The sequence below is a fragment of the Equus asinus genome, chromosome 5, assembly GCF_041296235.1.
Source record: "Equus asinus isolate D_3611 breed Donkey chromosome 5, EquAss-T2T_v2, whole genome shotgun sequence".
Classification (NCBI taxonomy): Eukaryota; Metazoa; Chordata; class Mammalia; order Perissodactyla; family Equidae; genus Equus; species Equus asinus.
The window spans coordinates 64,585,067-64,604,760 of NC_091794.1; the positions used below are offsets into that span (position 1 = coordinate 64,585,067).

The 19,694-nt window shown below is 37.3% G+C and overlaps 1 protein-coding gene across 4 annotated transcripts in view; it reads right to left on the minus strand.

Moving 5' to 3' along the window:
* Positions 1–299: 299 nt before the first annotated feature.
* IFT80 (intraflagellar transport 80) overlaps positions 300–19,694 on the minus strand; it is a 141,572-nt gene continuing 122,177 nt past the window's right edge. For all 4 annotated transcript variants that reach the window (XM_070509760.1, XM_014862760.3, XM_070509759.1 and 1 more), the window contains 5 exons: positions 19,208–19,379; positions 18,192–18,281; positions 17,924–18,096; positions 5,620–5,743; positions 300–1,864 (listed from right to left, as the gene is read on the minus strand). In XM_070509760.1, coding sequence (XP_070365861.1) covers positions 1,754–1,864; positions 5,620–5,743; positions 17,924–18,096; positions 18,192–18,281; positions 19,208–19,379 — 670 coding nt within the window. In that variant the 3' untranslated portion in view covers positions 300–1,753. The remainder of the gene's footprint in view (positions 1,865–5,619; positions 5,744–17,923; positions 18,097–18,191; positions 18,282–19,207; positions 19,380–19,694) is intronic.

The window sequence follows — 19,694 nt, forward strand, 5'->3', positions numbered from 1 at the left end:
TTCTAGCAAATTATCAAACCTAAAGGGGGACTGGTAGGAACCCCCAAATTTGCAGCCAAGTCAGACAGAAGTATGGGTATCCTGGGGTCCCTGCTTGCGGTTGGGCAGTCTAGTTGGGGATCTTGTCCTTTACCTTGTGGGACTTGACACTAACTCTGGGTACTCAGTGTCAGAATTGAACTGAACTGTAGGACACCTGGTTGGTGTCAGAGAACTGTTGTTAGAATGTAGGCATATTTCATTATATTTTTTGACTTTTTGAATTGTAGTAAAATAAACATAATATAAAATTTACCCTTTTAACCATTTTTCTTTTTAAACTTTTTATTGAAATATAACATAATATAGAAAACATATATAAACTTGTAGGTACAACTTATAAGTAAACTGCTCAATAGTATTTCACAAACAGAACACACCCTCATACCCAGCATCTGGATGAAGAACAGAATATTACAACACTCCAGAAAAGAAAAGGAGTATGTTGAAAAGACAGGAACACTTGCATAATCAAAACCTGGATATATTAATTAAAATGGAGGTGAGAGAAGTAACCAGTTTCTCATGCATATGCATATATCCATTCACCAGTATACCATTTCCAAAAAACGGCGTCGCGGAAGACTTTCTAAGGAGTATTTGTGTTAATGTTAAAAAGCTTTTGTGGTAATAATAATTTGGGGACATACTGAATTAAGGCTAGTCAAACAGGTTTGTCATTTAAGGAGATTTTCACAAATTCAGACTCCAGGGCCTAGCGCCTGAACATTCTCAAGCCAGAAGATGAATGAGGATTTCTTGCCGATTCTAGATATATTTCTAAAATTATGGTAAAATATATAGAAAATTTACCATTTTAACCATTTTTAAGCATACAGTTCAGTGGCATAAAGGACATTCACAATGCTGTGCAAGCAGCCCCTCTCTCCACTCCCAGAAGTCGTTCATCCCATACAGGAATCCCGAACTTGTGAGATGCTGGCTCCTCGTGTGCCGCTCCCCCCAGCCCCTGGCAACCACTGTTCTTTCTGCCTCAGTGAACTTGCCTGATCTAGGTCCCTCATCTAAGTGGAATCATACAATATCTGACCTTTTGTGTTTGGCTTATTTCACTTAGCATAATATTTTCAAGGTTCATCCATTTTGTAGCATGTGTCAGAATTTCATTCCTTTTTGAGGCTGAATAACATTCCACTGTATGTGTATAATGCTTTGTTTATCCATTCATCTGTTGACAGATATCTTTTTTGTCCACCTTTTTACTGCTGCAAATAACACTGCTATGAACATTGGTGTACAAGTACATGTATCGTTATATATTTTCATAAATTCATCCTCACGTATTTTTGTTGTATAACTAAACTTTTGGAGCACTTTATGATTTAGAGGTGAAATAGAAATTAATGATAGCAACATGTTAAAGAGTCCAATGTTTTATTATCAGCATTAATATTTATTCCTGCTGAAAGATTCAGGGATAAAATAACGGGTAAAACACAGGAATGTAAGCAACATACACAGGTGGATCATAAATATATAGGCCTATTTTGCTAATTATTGGACTAAAAAATATAAAAGATGAAATTATGTCAATGATTTTGTGCTTAGTCTTTCTGAATATACTTTTAGTATTAAATATACAGTAAGTGCTTATACTTAAAGATTTTGCCTTTTTCTTTAGCAACGAAAACATGCTTATCCTTGGTTAATCAGAATTAGCCTCAAAAGGTAGACCTTCTTAAAGGTGAGTACATTAGTGCTTCAGACCTGTATTCTGACTGGACTGGTTACTTGATGATCGTTCTCGTTCTTTAGCAACTTCCATCTCAATTTTGGCTTTGATCTTCTCCCAGTCTATCTGGAGCTGCAATCAAAGAAAGGAAGAAACATGCGTATATAGTATAGGACATTTCTATTTAGCCCAAGGTAAACAAGAGTAAACAAAAATAGACTGTATGACTCCCAAAACATTAGAGAAAAAGACATTAAAGCAAAGTTAAGAATCAATCCTCAAAAAAAAAAAAAATAGGTTTAAGAGTAAGATCAAATAGAACAATTATCACAATAGAAAGCAAAGACTCTCACTGTGATTCAAAAGACCAAAATCTAGTTGTAGCAATTTTATAAAAGGCACAGCTAAACAGCGCCTCCGGGACAGAGGAGAGAAGGTGGGCTGCTCTCCTCCAAAAAGAGGGAAATGCACGGGGCTCTGGCCACCACGCCATGTTTCACATGGGTCAGCTCCAGACCGCTTATTTACCGAGATTCCCATCAGACGCCTAGCTACGAGGAAAGATAGGGAGCCTTTCCTCCCCCTGAGCATATTCTGCAAAAGCAACCCCTGTGCAACAACTCTCAAAGTAATATAAAGACATGGTGGTGGTGAAGACAACGATGAAAAAATATTTGAGGAAGCAGCTGGAAAGCAAAGCTGGGAGACACATAAAAAGAATAACTGAAAAGTGATATCATTTTTATCCGTCTGCTTCCTTTTGACCCATGACGCAGCTCCTCTGCCCCTGCCAGTCTAGCCCTGCCCCTTCCCTAAGCTCGTTAGACTTGTGTTAGAAATGGACTCTGCCCCGAGGTCTATGAAAAATTCCCTTAGGAAAAAGCATTCTACTGTTTAAAATAATTTGGAGTTCACTCACTTAGGAATCTATGTCCTCTCAGGCAAAACAGGGCAAAAATTGGGTCCTAGATTAAACTAACTCTGATTTACTATGTAATAAACCCAAACTCCTGAGACTGAGGCAAAAGGGAATCGCTTCTACCTCCAGGGAGGGGAGTGGAGTGGAGTAAGTGGGAATAAACCAGACTGAGGTACGACTTGCTGCTTGAACAGACTCATCTTAAGTAACTGAGAGATTAATTTAACCTTAACAGGACTTCATGCCTCTTTTATTTTGTGTTGGAAGCTGATGAAATTAAGTATTTGGTTCTTTTTTATTCTAATATCCTTTATGTAAATCTCTATGAAGTAATTTGTGGATATTTTTGGTCACTTTTTAAAAAATAATAATTCCATATACTTGTCTAAAATATATGAGATGAACGAATTAAAAGACTCCCTCTTACTCATAGAAGATGAATGTCTGTGCTAAAATGCAAGTGACAGCTCAGTGAAAGGCAGAGCAAACATTAGATTATTTGGAAGACTCATTTTTCAATCAGGCCAGAACTTCATATTTTTTAAATGGCAAAACAGTCAGTTCTATGTCTAACAAAACATTTGCAAAGAGAAAGACAAAACCTGATGAACGCCTTGGCCTTCTTCCAGCCTTAAATTGACTTACGCATGTTTCTCGAATCAATCACAATAAACCATATATTAACGGTACACTGACTGAACAACTGTTGCTCCGTTGCAGCAGAAGTCCATCAAGTGGACTGATGACATCTATATTACTTACCTGTAGTATAACTGAGGGTCTCAGGGGACAGCTATTCCACCGAGAATAAATGTTTCACTTTCACTTTGGCATTTATCCAGTTTTAGAACAATATTCTACTGATAATTTAGTCATTGTAATAGAGTACTTTCAGTTGTGGGTTTTCCATAAGGATGTACTCAAGCTGTCAAGTGACTTCTACCCTAAAACACATCCTTTCTACTAGAGGGAGTGTCAGTACTATTTGCTACATCTTATTTTAGTTCCTGGTAAATTCTTATTCACACAGAAGTAATTTCAAAATCATACCAAATGGCTCTCCATCCTCTGCCCCATCTCGCTTATTCTCAGCTGGAATCAGCTTCCTGCTTTACAGAGGGTGCCGTGGCCAGCAGGCATGAATTCACTTGATTTCCTTCCTCACACAAAGTTACCTACATCTGTGCCATCCTTGTCTCTTTCCTTTCTGTCTCAGGACAACTTCTTCACATGAAGTCCTCGATTCCATCTTCTTTGACTCCTCTAGAATATACGCCTTCAATTATGATTTACATATTCAATTTCCTCTCTTCACTGGCTGCTCCTCATCATCCTTCCCTCTCTATTCTGTCTCCCTGCAAGCTACCGCCCTCATTCTTCTCATTCCTGACTCTCATTCTCTCCCCAGGCCCCTGTAATGTGTCTGTGTTCCCACTATACTTCATAAACTTCTCACTAACACCACCAGCAAGTGTTTTCATTCCTCAACCCACATACCTTCTCTATACGATGCAATTACTCATTCAACAAATATGTAGTGTTACCATACGCCAAGGATTGTTCTAGGTGCATGGATTAAGCAATAAACAAAAAGACAGAAGTCCCCGTCTTCATAGAGAGATAAACAAAGACAAATAATAGTGGAAGACATATATATATATAATGTCAGAATATATATATGATAGATAATGACATGATAATGATAATTATATATATATTATGTCAGAAGTGGGAAGAGTTTTGGAACCAAGGAAGGAAGAGAGTGAGTGCCAGGGGTGAAGATGGAGGTGGGTGGGCGTTGTATTTCAAATATCGTGATCAGAGAAGGCCTCCCTGGGAAGTTGACTTGAAGTGAAGCGTTTTGTGCGAATAGTAAAGGAGACTCGCGGTGAAAGACTCATAGTAGGGAAGAACTGGTTTTTTCCCTACACAGTAGGGGAAAGACTGAGTTTTTCTAATCATATGGTCAACGGCTACTGCTGGCTTTAAGTAGGAGCTGTAGGTGCCTTCTTCCTACTTTCTTTCCTCTTCCCAAGGTTCCTCTACTTTATCCTGCCCCCTAGGATGCAGCAGGACATTCCACTGTATTCTATCCGCAAGGAGGAGAATCCCACACAGTCTATAGGTTCCACAAAGACAGAAGCCACATCTGATTCAACACCCAGCGTAGTACCTGGCCCAGAGTGAGCACTCATAGATATTTTCTGAATGAATAAAAGGCTAAGGAAATCAACTGGTTCACAGAGCTGGGAGCAAGGTTGGCCCTACTTTGGGATTACAAGTCTCTTGGATCTACATGGCTAGAGGTGAACTCTCTTTCTGCAGTCTGAGCAAATATCTGAGCAGGTGGCCACAATCAGTTCTGCTTTAGGCACTTGGGCAAACTCTCTTGTTCTGGCTCTCCTTGTGAGTTGATATGTAATGGAATGCCTTTATTCTAACTGAATTGACAAAATGTGAGATTCTGGTAGAAATTTGAGAGGCAAAGTGTTAGCCTTCTTTGGTTCTAGCTGGTGAAGTTTACGAGGCTAGGCCCCTCTTGAGGTGCAACCAAGCTCCCTAATTCTGCAAAGAGACAAAGTATCTATTTCTGGCCAATGCCCTTTGTGTTTATATATCTCCCCTGGAGCAGAGGGGGAAGCTGATAGAAGACAAAATTCAGGAGCTAAAAGCGTTTATCCCAGCCGTTTATATTGTTTATCTAAAAATATCAATTAGTACCCAAACTTAACACAAATTGAATATGATGAAAACAGACTGGAGTTAATCAAAACTTGGCTGTAAGATTGCAGAAAAAAAATTTATTAATATAATTATATAGTCAAAATAAGGCTACAACATCAAAAGCGAAAAAGTAATTTTTTTCAGAGATAATGGTACAAATTATTCAAATTTTATCTCATTAAGATGACTATTATATTTACTTACAAAACATATACATTATTATAAAATACTGTATAATACTTACGCCTTCCGCATACTGCACGTATCGTTTATTAGTTTCCTGTTTACCAAATGTCTCCAAAAACTTTTGACGGTAAGCAAGAACTGTATCAACATGTGTTTTGTATTTTACAGCCAATTCAAGTGCCCTATAATGAGAAATGAAACAGATTATCAGCATTGCTTAGATTAGCCTTTATGGGCAGTCGAGTTTTGGGGTGAGAGGAGGGACAAGTGGTCCAGGTTGTTCCCTGCACTCACCCCTCAGCATGGAACATCAGGCCCCACCTCATCCATCTCGCCAAGTCCTATTTACACTGCAAGGCACAGATGAAACACAATCTCTTCTCCCTCACCAGCTCCCCTTGTAGAAATAAATGACTGTGCTCCATAACATTTTATACATACTAGTATTAAAGCACTGGTTACAGTATATTATAATTATTATATTTATGAGTCTGTTTCCTCCACTAACCTATACATTTACTGAAGGGAGATCTGGGTTTCCTCTCTCTTTGGTGAGTACTACACAGTATATATATCGTAAATGTTCACTGAAAAATTCATTGAAATCATAATGAAATTCAAGTGAATGAACTTACCCCCATGGTAAGTGGTTCAACTATCTTAATCATTTTTCTAAGGCTGCAGCAAATTTATTCTGTTCAATACTCAAATACTGATATCTTTTATTATTTTTAAGGTAATATTTTATTTAAATAGATGAGAACTAAACGAATTGCTGAAATCAGTAGTACAAGCAAAGACACAAAATCTACATATTGATAATTTGGAGGGAAATTAAAGGATTAATCCTCAGTTCCAGGCCTATTTTTGTATGTAGGATTTGGACAGCATCTCAGCCCGTAATCCTGGGCATAACTCACATTAGTTGAGTCAGGAGCAATCCAGTAGCGTATAGCTCTCCTACACTGTCCTCTGTCATCTTGTTTTAAAGTATGGGAAATGGCCATCATTATAGTCAAGTACAGTATTTCTCAAGTTCTCTTGCTTTCTAATATGACATACAACTTCTGAATAGGCCAGTCATGATTTATCAGAGCCAGCTATTATAAATCTGTTGTTTTAGACAAGACTGATTACTGACTAGATTTTTGCAACATATGACTCTTCAGAAGGAAAATCTGTTTCCTTCTTAGCATGCTTTGTTTTGACCTAAAGTCACTTTAAAAAGTATTTTAGATATGCTCTGTGTCTTAATTGACAATTGATAGACAATTGAGAGAGAGATTACAGACTTAAAATGAAAAATAAATGAAGTCACATATTATACAAATTATATTGCCAAAATTCAGCAGTGATTTCTTATAAAAAATATATACATATAAACCATATTGCCAAATCTAAGGGCCAGTATTTGCTACCCATCACAAATGCCCCACAAGTTTCCCTCATTCCTCTGTGACTTTAAGTCTTTCAGAGAAAAAGAGGATACACAGAAAAGAATATAGAGGTACTGGAATACAGAGGAACAAAAGTGGAAGAAAAGAGAAGGCAGAAAACAATTCACAGAGGCTCCAAAGATGAGAAATAGAAGTAAAGATGCCTTAATCCTTCTAACCCTTTTGCCTATCGCCCCCTACGTGTCCCTAAGGTTCTGCTTCCATGGTGCACGTGTGAGTGGACACTCCTGTGAAATATTCTTTGGCACCTTAGAAATTCCATTTCCCATTCTTTCTTTATGATTGTATGTGATGGGGGAAGTAGTTCTTGAGTGCTAAAACTAGAGGTAGTCTCAGTGGGGAGTACATACGCATGTATTCTCAGTTGGGGCTTTTCGAAAATTCCAAAGAGATATTTTGTTATGGAACATCAAAGGATTGTATAATATAGAGAGAAATTATATAGAAAGGATAGAATATGATGTCTAATACTGCATTTAGATACTGGATACTAAGTATCATCTATCACTACAGTCATTATTATCAAATATGTATTCATTATCTGATTGAAGAGCAATGGCTAAGGGTAAACATTCAAATGATATGCACTATTTTAAATGTTCTCTTGAACCACATACTGGCTAAGAAATATCTCCTTACCACAGTGAGGAGGGAATTCACTCCAGATTGTGTAAGGGTTATGGGAACAGTATGTCTTTAGCTTTAAAAGGGCTATTTGGCAACCAAACAAATGTGACACTGGAATAAATCCATGTACCTTCTCTGATTTAAATAGAAACAAGTTATATACAAAGATGCTATAACTTCAAAATATGATTTTTTACATAACTTGAATGAAGCAAAATCACTTTATATAACTGGCAGAAGTAGAGAAATTATTTTTATTAATACTTACATAAAGGATCAATATGTATACCTGGAGTTTCTAGTTTCTACCTCTTTTAATTCCAGTTTTTGAGAACAGACTACCACCAAATGCCCAAGTGAACGCCAAGCAGATAACTCACTTACCTACAGGTCTCCAAGGGCTGCATCTTAGTAGGTTGCAGGCAATTTTCAAATTCAAATATGAATGACAGAAGCACAAACCAGCAAGACTGTGCTTCTCAAACGGAATAACACGTCAACAAAATAAAATCTGTTCTCTTCTAAAGGATTTAAACGAGTATTGAAATTCAGGGATCTTAAAAGCAATCTAATATATTTTTCATCCAATACTTAAATTTTATCCTTCTAGAATTCTAGAATATCACCATAATTAATTAATGGATCTGGGCAATGATCATCAACGGCTGCTAACATCACAAAAAGATAGACAACCAGTCATTATGGAAATATAGACAACAATACCTCAGAGGGAGCCTTACCAAAAGGAAAAAAAAAAAGTTAAGCCTAGGGGCCGGCCTTGTGGCTGAGTGGTTAAGTTCACGAGCTCCACTGCAGGGGCCCAGGGTTTCGCTGGTTTGGATCCTGAGTGTGGACGTGGCACCGCTCATCAGGCCATGCTGAGGTGGCATCCCATGTGCCACAACTAGAAGGACCCACAACTAAAATATACAACTAGGTACAAGGGGGATTTGGGGAGAAAAAGCAGAAAGAAAAGAAGAAGGTTGGCAACAGTTGTTAGCTCAGATGCCAATCTTTAAACAAAACAAAATTTAAGCCTAAATCTAATCAGGTTTCTAGATTCAACACCAATTTATAGCTAATTCAAGGGGCAGAGGGACATGTTAAATGACACCACAAAGATGCAAGCACCAAAGTCCAGCCTATTGGAAATCCTATAGGCAGTTTCTGCAATGGGAAAATTGCAAGAAAACACAAAAAGAAAAGGACACTATAGATTAAAAAAAACTTAAGAACATATCAACCAATCACAATGTATGGATCTTTTTTGGATCCTCAAACAAAGCAAAACATTTATGAGACAATCAGAGAAATAAGAACACAAGAGAATTATTGTTAACTTTTTAAAGTGTGACTATGGTATTGTGGCTAGATTTTAAAAAAACTTTGAGATACATACCGAAATATTTACAGGTAAAATGATATGATGACTGAGATCTGCTTTAAAAACTGGCAGGGGAGGGGTGGAGGAGGGGTAGAGATTATACATAACTGTTGAAGCTGAGTGATGGTACATGGGGATTCATTACACTATTCTCTCTACTTTTGTATATGTTTGAAATTTTCCATCTTTCTGTGCCCTCCTGATCTTCTCTGATGAATTCTCCTCTTAAACTAGACCATTAAATGTTGGATTCCAGGAGACATCTGCCTGTTGCACTCCCTCTGCCTTTTCATTCTTTAAATCCTCGTAGGTCATCTTAGCCATCCTCACAGCCTCAACTACTCCTAGAGCCTGGTAATTCCCTCAGTGGCTTCCCTCAGCGTCTAGGACCTTTCCTGGTTTCACACCTGTACATCCCACTCCCTGCTGGACTTCATGAAGTGGACAGAGAAAGGCAACGAAAATTCAACAAATCCAAATTGTCAGACAGCTTAATCACCATCCCACCCCTCCCACATACAAAAAATCTACCACCAAGTAGAGCTTCGGTCTACACAGATACCAAATGTGCCGACACAGACACTCAAGCCCTGCCAGCCTTTCCTGGAATGTGCACAACACTCAAAGTTAAGAAAAGGAAAAACACTATTTGATAATATAAGCCAGTTCTGCAAGTATTAATTTATGAGAATAATTACATACTCACTCCTAGAAAAAAAGGGAAATACATGTGAAGAAAATATACAATCTTTTTAAAAAGACCATTGTCTATATAGATAGGCATGCAAGACGTCTAGCAATTAACTAATTAATCGATCACATAATTTTATCATTCATCCTATGTTTGAATATGTTCGCAGACGGGGATTATTCTATTCTCTAAGCAGGTCGTTCTTTGGATTATGCTGTCATAAGTTGATTCTTATATTGGATCCAACTATCTATCCATGTTACTTCTACATTTTTATCTTAGCCACACCATTTAGAACCAGAATTGTCATCACAGAACTTTGTCCATTTTGTTCACTGCTGTATCCCCAGTGCCTCAAACCTGGCACAAAAGAGACACTCAAAAAATATTTAAAATACGAATAATAGCTATCATTTAGTGAAGGCTTACTCTGTGTCAGGCAGTATGCTAAGAGATTTCCACACACCATTTCATTTAATCCTGCCATAAACATGAGGCTTTTGTTATTATCACTATTTTAAATGTAACAACTGAGGCTTATAGAGCCTTAGTAACCTGTCCAAGATTACAGACCTGGTTAAGTGCAGAACCAGAAATCAAACCCAGGTCTGATTCCAAAGCCCGCATTCCTCTTTTTTTTACCTATTAAAGTCACTTTGGTTTATAACATTATATAAATTGCAGTTGTACATCATTGTATTTCAACTTCTATATAGACTGCACCGTGTTCACCACCGAAAGTCTAGTTTTTATCCATCATCATACACATGCACCCCTTTACTCCTTTCACCCTCCCCCAACCCTTTTCTCTTCTAGTAACCACTAACCTGTTCTCCTTACCCATGAGTTTATTTTCCACATAGGAGTGAAGTCATATGGTAGTTGTCTTTCTCTGTATGACTTATTTCGCTTAGTGTAATACCCTCAAGGTCCATCCATGTTGTCACAAATGACATGATGTCTTTTTTCATGGCTGAGTAGTATTCTGTTGTGTATATATACCACATCTTCTTTATCCATTCATCCATTGATGGGCACTTAGGTTGCTTCCAAGTCTTGGCTATTGTGAATAATGCTGCAATGAACACAGGGGTGCATATATCTTTTTGAATTAGTGTTTGCATGTTCTTTGGATAAATACCCAGCAGCGGAATAGCTGGATGATATGGTAGTTCTAGTCTTAATTTTTTGAGGAATCTCCATGCTGTTTTCCACAGTGGCTGCACCAATTTATATTCCAGCAGTGTATGAGAGTTCCCCTTTCTCCACATCCTCTCCAACACTTGTTATTTCCGTCTGGTTAATTATAGCCATTTTCTATACGTGTGTATGTGTGTAATATCTCATTGTAGTTTTGATTTGTATTACCCTAATAATTTGTGATGTTGAACATGTTTTCATGTGCCTGTTGGCCATCTGCATATCTTCTTTGGAAAAATGTGTGTTCATATTCTTTGCTCATTTTTTGATTGAGTTGTTTAGCTTTATGAAATCTTTACATATTTTGGATATTAACCCCTTATTGGATATATGATTTGCAATATCTTCTCCAAGTTGGTGGGTTGTCCAGTCATTTTGTTGATGGCTTCCTTTGCCATGCAGACTTTTAGTTTGATGTAGTCCCATTTGTTTATTTTTTCTTTTGTTTCCTTTGCCTGAGGGAATATGACATTCAAAAAGATACTGCTACAACCTATGTCAAAGAGTATAGCCTACGTTTTCTTCCAGGAGTTTTATGGACTCAGATCTTACATTCAAGTCTTTAATCTCTTTTGAGTTAATTTTTGTGTATGGTGTAAAATAATGGTTTACTTTCATTCTTTTGCATGTGGCTGTCCAGTTTTCCCATCACCATTTCTTGAAGAGACTTTCCTTTCTCCACTGTATGTTCTTGGCTCCTTTGTCAGAGATTAGCTGTCCATAGATGTGTGGGTTTATTTCTGGGCTCTCAATTCTGTTCCATTGACCTGTGTGTCTGTTTTTCTAACAGTACCATGCTGTTTTGATTACTATAGCTTTGTAGTATATTTTGAAATCAGGGAGTGTGATACCTTCAGCTTTGTTCTTTTTTTCTCAAGATTGCTTTGGCTATGTGGGGTCTTTTGTTGTTCCATATAAATTTTAGGATTCTTTGTTCTATTTCCATGAAAAATGTAATTGGGGCTTTAATAGAGATTGCATTGAATCTGTAGATTGCTTTAGGAAGTATGGACACTTTAAGTTAATTCTTCCAATTTATGAGCATGGAATCTCTCTCCATTTCTTTGTCTTCTTCTATTTCTTTCAACAATGTTTTATAATTTTCAATGTGTAAGTCTTTCACTTCCTTGGTTCAATTTATTCCTAGTTATTTTATTCTTTTTGCTGTGATTATAAGTGGGATTATATTCTTGATTTCTCTTTCTGCTAGTTCATTATTAGTGTATAGAAATGCAACTGATATTTGTGTGTTGATTTTGTACCCTGCAACTTTACTGTGTTTGTTATTTATTTCTAATAGTCTTTTTGTGGATTCTTTAGGGGGTTCTATATATAGACTCATGTCATCTGCAAATAGTGACAATTTTACTTCTTCCTTTCCACTTTGGATCCCTTTTATTTCTTTTACTTGCCTAATTGCTCTGGCTAAAACTTCCAATACTATGTTAAGTAAGAGTGGCAAAAGTGGGCATCCTTGTCTGGTTCCTGTTCTTAGAGGGATAGCTTTCAGGTTTTACCATTGAGTATGATGTTAGCTGTGTGTTTCTCATATATGGCCTTTATTATGTTGAGGTATTTTTCTTCTATACCTATTTTATTTAGAGTTTTTATCATAAATGGATGCTGTATCTTGTCGAATGCTTTCTCTGCATCTATTGAGATAATCAGGTGATTTTTATTCTTCATTTTGTTACTGTGGGGTATCACGCTGATTGATTTGAGGATGTTGAACCATCCCTGCATCCCTGGAATAAATCCCACTTGATCATGGTGTATGATCCTTTTAATGCATTGCTGTATTTGATTTCCTAATATTTTGTTGAGGGTTTTTGCATTGATGTTCATCAGTGATATTGGCTGTAATTTCTTTTTTTCTGTTGCCCCCGTCTGGTTTTGGTATCAGGGTAATGTTGGCCTCACAGAACGAGTTAGGAAGCATCCCCTCCTCTTTAAGTTTTTGGAAGAGTTTGAGAAGGATCGGTATTAAAATTTCTTTGAATGTTTGATAGAATTCACCGGGGAAGCTGTCTGCTCCTGGACTTTTGTTTGGGAGGTTTTCAATTACTGTTTTGATCTCCTTACTACTGATCTGTCCAGATTCTCTATGTCTTCTTGATTCAGTTTTGGAAGGTTGTATAATTTGAAGAATTTATCCATTTCTTCTAGATTATCCAATTTGTTGGCATATATCTGTTCACAGTATTCTCTTATAATCCTTCATATTTCTGTCATATCTGTTGCAATTTCTTCTCTTTCATTTCTGATTTTATTTATTTGAGCCCTCTGTCGTTGTTCTTAGTGAATCTATCTAGAGGTCTGTCAATTTTGTTTATCTTTTCAAAGAACAAATTCTTAGTTTCATTGATCCTTTCTATTGTCTTTTTAGTCTCTATTTCATTTATTTTTGCACTGATTTTTATTATTTCCTCCCCTGTACTGACTTTGGGCTTCATTTGCTCTTCTTTTTCTAGTTCTTTTAGGTATAGTGTTAGATTGCTTATTTGATATTTTTCTTGTTTCTTAAGATAGGCCTGTATTGCTATATATTTCCCGTTTAGTCCTGATTTTGCTGCATCCCATAAGTTTCGGTACGTTGTGTTTTCATTTTCATTTGTCTCCAGGCGTTTTTTGATTTCTTGCTTTATTTCTTCATTGATCCAATAGTTGTTGAGTAGCACGTTGTTTAGTCTCCACATATTTGTTACTTTTCCAGCTCTCTTCTTGTAGTTGATTTCTACCATTGTGGTAGGAAAAGATGCTTGATATGATTTCAATCTTATTAAATTTATTGAGACTTGTTTTGTTTCCCAACATATGGTCTATCTTTGGGAATGTTCCATGTGCAGTTAAGAAGAATGAGTATTTTGCTACTTTGGGATGGAATGTTATATACATACCTATTAAGTTCACCTGCTCCAGTGTTTCCTTTGAGCCCAATGTCTCCTTGTTGACTTTCTGTCTGGATGATCTATGCATTGATGTAAGTGGGGTGTTAAAGTCCCCTGCTATTACTGTGTTGCTGTCAGTTTCCCCCTTTAGGTCTATTAATAGTTGCTTTATATACTTTGGTGCTTCTATGTTAGGTGCACATATTGACAAGTGTTATGTCTTCTTGGGCGAATGTCCCTTTTATCATTATATAATGTCCACTTTTGTCTCATTATCTTTTTTGGGCTTGAAGTCTATTTTGTCTGATATAAGTATGGCTACATCCACTTTCTTTTGGTTGCCATTTACTTAGAGTATCATCTTCCATCCCTTCACTCTGAGCCTATGTTTGTCTTTAGAGCTGAGATGGGGCTCATGGAGGCAGCATATTGTTGGGTCTTGTTTTTCAATCCATCCAGCTACTCTGTCTTTTGATTGGGCAGTTCAATCCATTTATGTTTACATTGATTTTTGATATATGAGACCTTAATACTGTTATTTTATCTTTTGTTTTCGGTTTTTCTATATTCCCATTGTTTCTTTTTCCTTGTATTTCTGTCTGCCATTTCAGTTTGTTGGTTTTCTGTGATGCATTTCTCAGTTTCCTCTTTTTCTGTGATTTGTGACTCTCCTCTGATATTTTTGTTTTGTAGTTACCATGAGGTTTGTATAAAAGATCTCATAGATGAGATAGTCCTTTTCTGCTAATAGCATCTTATCTCCATCAGCCTATGCAGGTTCTGTCCTTTTCCTTTCATGTTTTTGTTGTCACAAATTATCCTTTTTTATGTTGTTTGTTGTGGTTTTACTTATTTTTGATGCTTTCTTTGCCTTTATGTTATAATTAAGTGTTTACTGACCTATTCTCATAGAGAGCTCAATTTTCTGATTCTCGCTGTCTGTTGATCACTTGCTCAAAGCTGCATAAGCTTTTGCCTTTTTGTTTCAGGTAAGAGGACTCCTTTCAACATTTCTTATACGGCAGGCCTAGTGGCGATGAGGTCCCTCAGCTTTTGTTTGTCTGGGAAAGCCTTTATTCCTCCTCCATATCTGAAGGATAACTTTGCTGGACAGGGTATTCTTGGCTGACAGTTTTTATCTTTCAATATTTTGAATATATCATTCCACTCTGTCCTGGCCTGTAGAGTTTCTGCTGAGAAATCTGCTGATAGCCTGGTGCGGGTTCCTTTGTATGCTATTTTCTCTGGCTGCTCTTAATATTCCTCCTTTGTTGTTGACTTTTGGCAGTTTTAATGTAAACTGCCTTGAAGAAGGTCTTTTTGCATTGAGATAATTAGGGGTTCTATTAGCTTTATGGACTTGTATATCCAGTTCCTTCCCCAGTTTTGGGAAGTTCTCAGCTGTTATTTCTTTGAATAAGCTCTCTGCTCCTTTCTCCCACTCTTCTCCTTCTGGGGTACCCATTGTCCTTATGTTGCTTTTCCTGAGTTGGATATTTCTCCATTTTCTTCATTTTTAAAAAATCTTAGTTCTTTCTCCTCTTCCACCTGAATCATTTCTAGATCTGTCTTCAAGCTTGCGAATCCCTTCTTCCATATGGTCTGTTCTATTTCTAATGTTTTCTAGTTTTTTTCATCTCATTAATTGTGTTCTTTATCTCCAGAATTTCTGGGGTTTTTTCAGTTTCAGTCTCTTTGGTGAAGTGCTCCTTCTGTTGATTTTATTCCTGAGCTCATTGAACTGTCTTTCTGAGTTTTCTTGTAACTCACTGAGTTTCTTCATGACAGCTATTTTAAACTCTCTGTCAGTTAGATCGCAATCTTCTGTGACTTCCAGTTTGGTCTCTAGAGGGTTGTCCTTTTACTGCTGTTTTGTGTGTTGCTGTGCTTCCTCATGGTGGGTGATGAGTTCATCCCCTGCCAGCACATTCATGGTGGTACCCGCCTTTCTTCTTTGGGCATGGCTTTGGTTACTTTGATTCTGAGCTGCTTCTGCTTGCATTTCAGAGCCTGCAGTTTCCACCCTCCACTGCCTCTGCCAGAGGCATCGCCAATGCCCTCTTGTGCTGCTTGTGCCTGTGAGGTTGCTGCTGCCTTGCTGCTTATGATGTCCCCGCAGTCGTGGGTGTCACCACTGGGGTCACAGGCTGCAAGCACCTCTGCTGCTTCCAGGGTCGCCTGGGTCTCATGTTTCTCCACTGGCTCTCTGTGGGCTCTCCACGGGCTCAGGTGCTGCTGCCCCGTGCACCACCTGTGCTGCTGCTCCCAGGTTATCTGGGGGTGCTGGCAGTACCATTACCAGAGGCACTCGGTTCATGGGTGTTGCTGCCAGTGAACAAGTCCCGGGGTCTTGTGTGCAGCCCCTGCTGCTGGTAGGGCTGGTGTCAGGAATGCCGCCATTAGGGGATGGGTCACAGGTACTGCTGTGACTCCTGAAGCATCAGGTTGCGGGTGCCACCGCTACTGCTGGGGGAGGGGCAGGGGCTGAGCCACGAGTGATGCTGCTGCTCCTGCTGCCTCTCATCTCTCTCTCCCACGCACTTTTTGAAACCTCAGGTCAGGGAACCACCATCCCTGCTAGAATATCTGTGTTTTGGATGCAGCTCTTGCTTTTGGAAAGTCTGGGGTTGCTGCTGCCTGGGGAGAAGTTGAGGGCTGGGTTGCTGGCACTGCTGTGTTTCCTGAAGTCTCAGATCATGAGTGCCACCCGCCACCCCTTGGGGAGGAGCAGAGGCTAAGCTGCAAGTGCCAACATAAATATTTTCTCAAAAATACTAGTTATAAATATGCTATATTCTTCCCTCTTTCTCATAGAACTCATAGCTTGGTAACACTATATACAACTTTCTATTAGTTGTTTAATATAGAGTTCAAAAAATATTATTCATACTATCTCTTTCCAGACTAGCTACTTTAAATTTTATGAATTCTGAATAAATTGAGGACAAGGACAATGGCTTATTCATGTTTATAAAACCAAAGACATGTTTCATGATCCTTTGTACAGCTAAACAATGACAATGAATTTATATAAATAAAGGAAAGAAACAGAGTGGCTGAATTGTATGAAGTGTCTAGATCATTAGTGCATAAATAAAGAGACTACAGTATGTCAATAACAAAATTAACTATCTGTCATTTTTGTTACTTCTATTCAAGGGAAAGACAGAAATAGGATATCTATAAAAATTCTAATCTAAGGGAACTAGAAATAAGAGGCCTATAATTGGAAGATTTATGGGTCATTTTTGAGTCCAGAGAAAGATAATAAAAGACATTCTGAATGTGGAAACATAAGCATGTCAATTTTATAACATAGTAAGTTCAGGTGTCTATAAACACTACAACCTTGTTCACTGAGATACATACCTGAGAGAATGAGTAGAGAAACCTAATATGTCAGGGAGAAGAGCAGCATGCCACTCTGTCTCAGAAAGCAATCTGTCCCAAAGCCTTATGCTGGGGGAAAGTTACTACTGACCACTCCTCATTACAAATCCTTTCATCTTTCTTCCTTAGCATCACAAATCTCTCTTGGCCCTTCTCTCTGCTTGTCTGACTGCTTTATCTCAAGCTTTCAGTGGATATTTCTTCTTTCACCCATCCCATAAATGTATTTAATGTCTTCTATGCCATACATCCCACAGGCAATTGCATCCACTCTTCTGGCTTCAACTACCATTCATTTGCTGACGACTCCTTAATCTACATCTCCAGTTGAAATTCCTCATGAGCTCCAGCTCCATTAATCAACTACATATTATCACATATTTCTTCACAAATAGTTCAAATCCAACATGCCTAAAACTGAACTCATTATATGCCCTTCCAAATCTGCTAATATTAATACCATGATCTAATTACTGAAATCGGAAATTTGGGAGACATCCTAGACTCTCTTTTCTTCTTCACACTCCAACTACCAACCAATCACAAGTTGAAAGAAGGCATGAACCTTTAATTGCAAACTATTCAAAAATACAAATGGGAATAAATTTTTCAGTGATATTACAAAACTATTAAGTACAATGGAAAATGTAATTTACTAAGTGGTAGACAGAAGAATACATTAAGATCAGTCAGGTTTTAGAATTGATGAAAAATATTTTTATTACCTTTCCCAGTTGTAGAGATTAATATTGATCTGGATGGCTTGATAAACAAGACCAGCCTGAAGAAGTACTATTTCAGCTTCCTGCATGTTCCCACTAAACATTAATATGTGGGCCATTTTTGATTCTTTAGATGGAAGATCTTTTATAAAATTGATGTATTGAACCTTATCAATCTAAAAAAAAAATTTGAAGTGGATAGTAACAGAAATACAATAAATTATGGTAATAAAAAACACACAACATATACATATAAGTAAATATTATTTACTTCACCAATTGCTGCGTAGGCTATTTCTGCAGTAGTCATATCTCGATTAGCAACTGCCATAGCAGCTAGGCAAGCCCACATGGTTTGTTCCTAAAGTGAAAGAGAAGAACAACTATTTTAACTACATAGCTGAACTGCCTTAAACAGTGATTTAAAATGTAATAAAATTCTATTTTAATGAAAAATAAAAAATTACTGAGCATGGCACTGGAAAAACTAATAATTTAATAAATTAATAATGTGGAAATTTCACTGTGGCACTTTGTTAAAATAATAACACATAGAGAACCGCTTTTGAATAAAATTGTTTTGAAAATTTTCATTTCTAATTACCAAAGATTTATTTTTGAATTTATGATATACTTTTACGGTAACTCAAAGTTATAAACTCTCCAGCCTTTTTGATGAGATGTGAAAGAATGTAACTTACCGGGAACCAGAGAAATAGTGAGGTTCTCAGACAATGCTAATATACCAAATTGCCACCAACAACCCATTGTAAGGAAAGGCATCTGAAAGTCATTTCACAAATGTGTATTCTAAGGGATGTTAACCAATGTAAAATAGAACAGTTCTGTGGTCAAATATGTTTGGAAAATACTGGATTCACCAAGTTGGGAAATGCTGACCTAAAGTATAGGTTCTTAAGCTTGGCTGTACAAACCATCTAAGGAACTTAAAAAATACGCCTAGCATCACCCCAGATCTAATAAATTAGAATGTCTGGAGGGGAGAGGGGGAGAGCTTGGGAATCTGACTTATAAAAAAAGTTCCACAGGAGATTTTTATATGTGCCAGTATGGGAAAACAACTCACTTAAATTAAAACTACTTCAGAGAATAAATCACACAGCAACGTCTACCCCCCTGTATCACTCATGTCTTCACTGATTAAAAAAAATGTGATCCCATTTTGTAATTTTTCCAGCTCTTAGCTGTTAGCATTTCTCATTTTGCACGAAGATATTGAGCAAACTAATAAACAATAAACAAATATGGATCTGAAATTTAAGGTACCTTAACAAAGCGACAAAGTCTTACAGCATCTTCCCATTTAGAACTGCTTACATACTCATGGAGAATGGCAGGATACGGTGATATGCTGATGTGAACCAGGGAGCCATCAGCTCTTCTTATAGTTACCTGATTTCCAACAAAACTTACAATATGGGGATTTTTACTAAATTCACTGTTGAAAAAAAGCAAAGTGCAATTTATATTCTGAGCAAAATTTTTCGTATATATTAAATATCAAGAGTTGACTCCTGACATATATATGAAGTCTCCAACCTCCAAAACGCACTCCCAAAAAACTTAACTCCAGGGAGAATGTATATACATTCAAGTAAACATTTGAATCTAACCTGCTATACGCACTCGGAGCAAAGCGTACAAACTTAAACATGGCAAAAATTATTACATATTTGAGAGCTATGCCTAAAAGCATTTGAAACAAACGTTTTTTCCTAAGTCTTCAGGCAAATCACACAAATGATTAAATCAC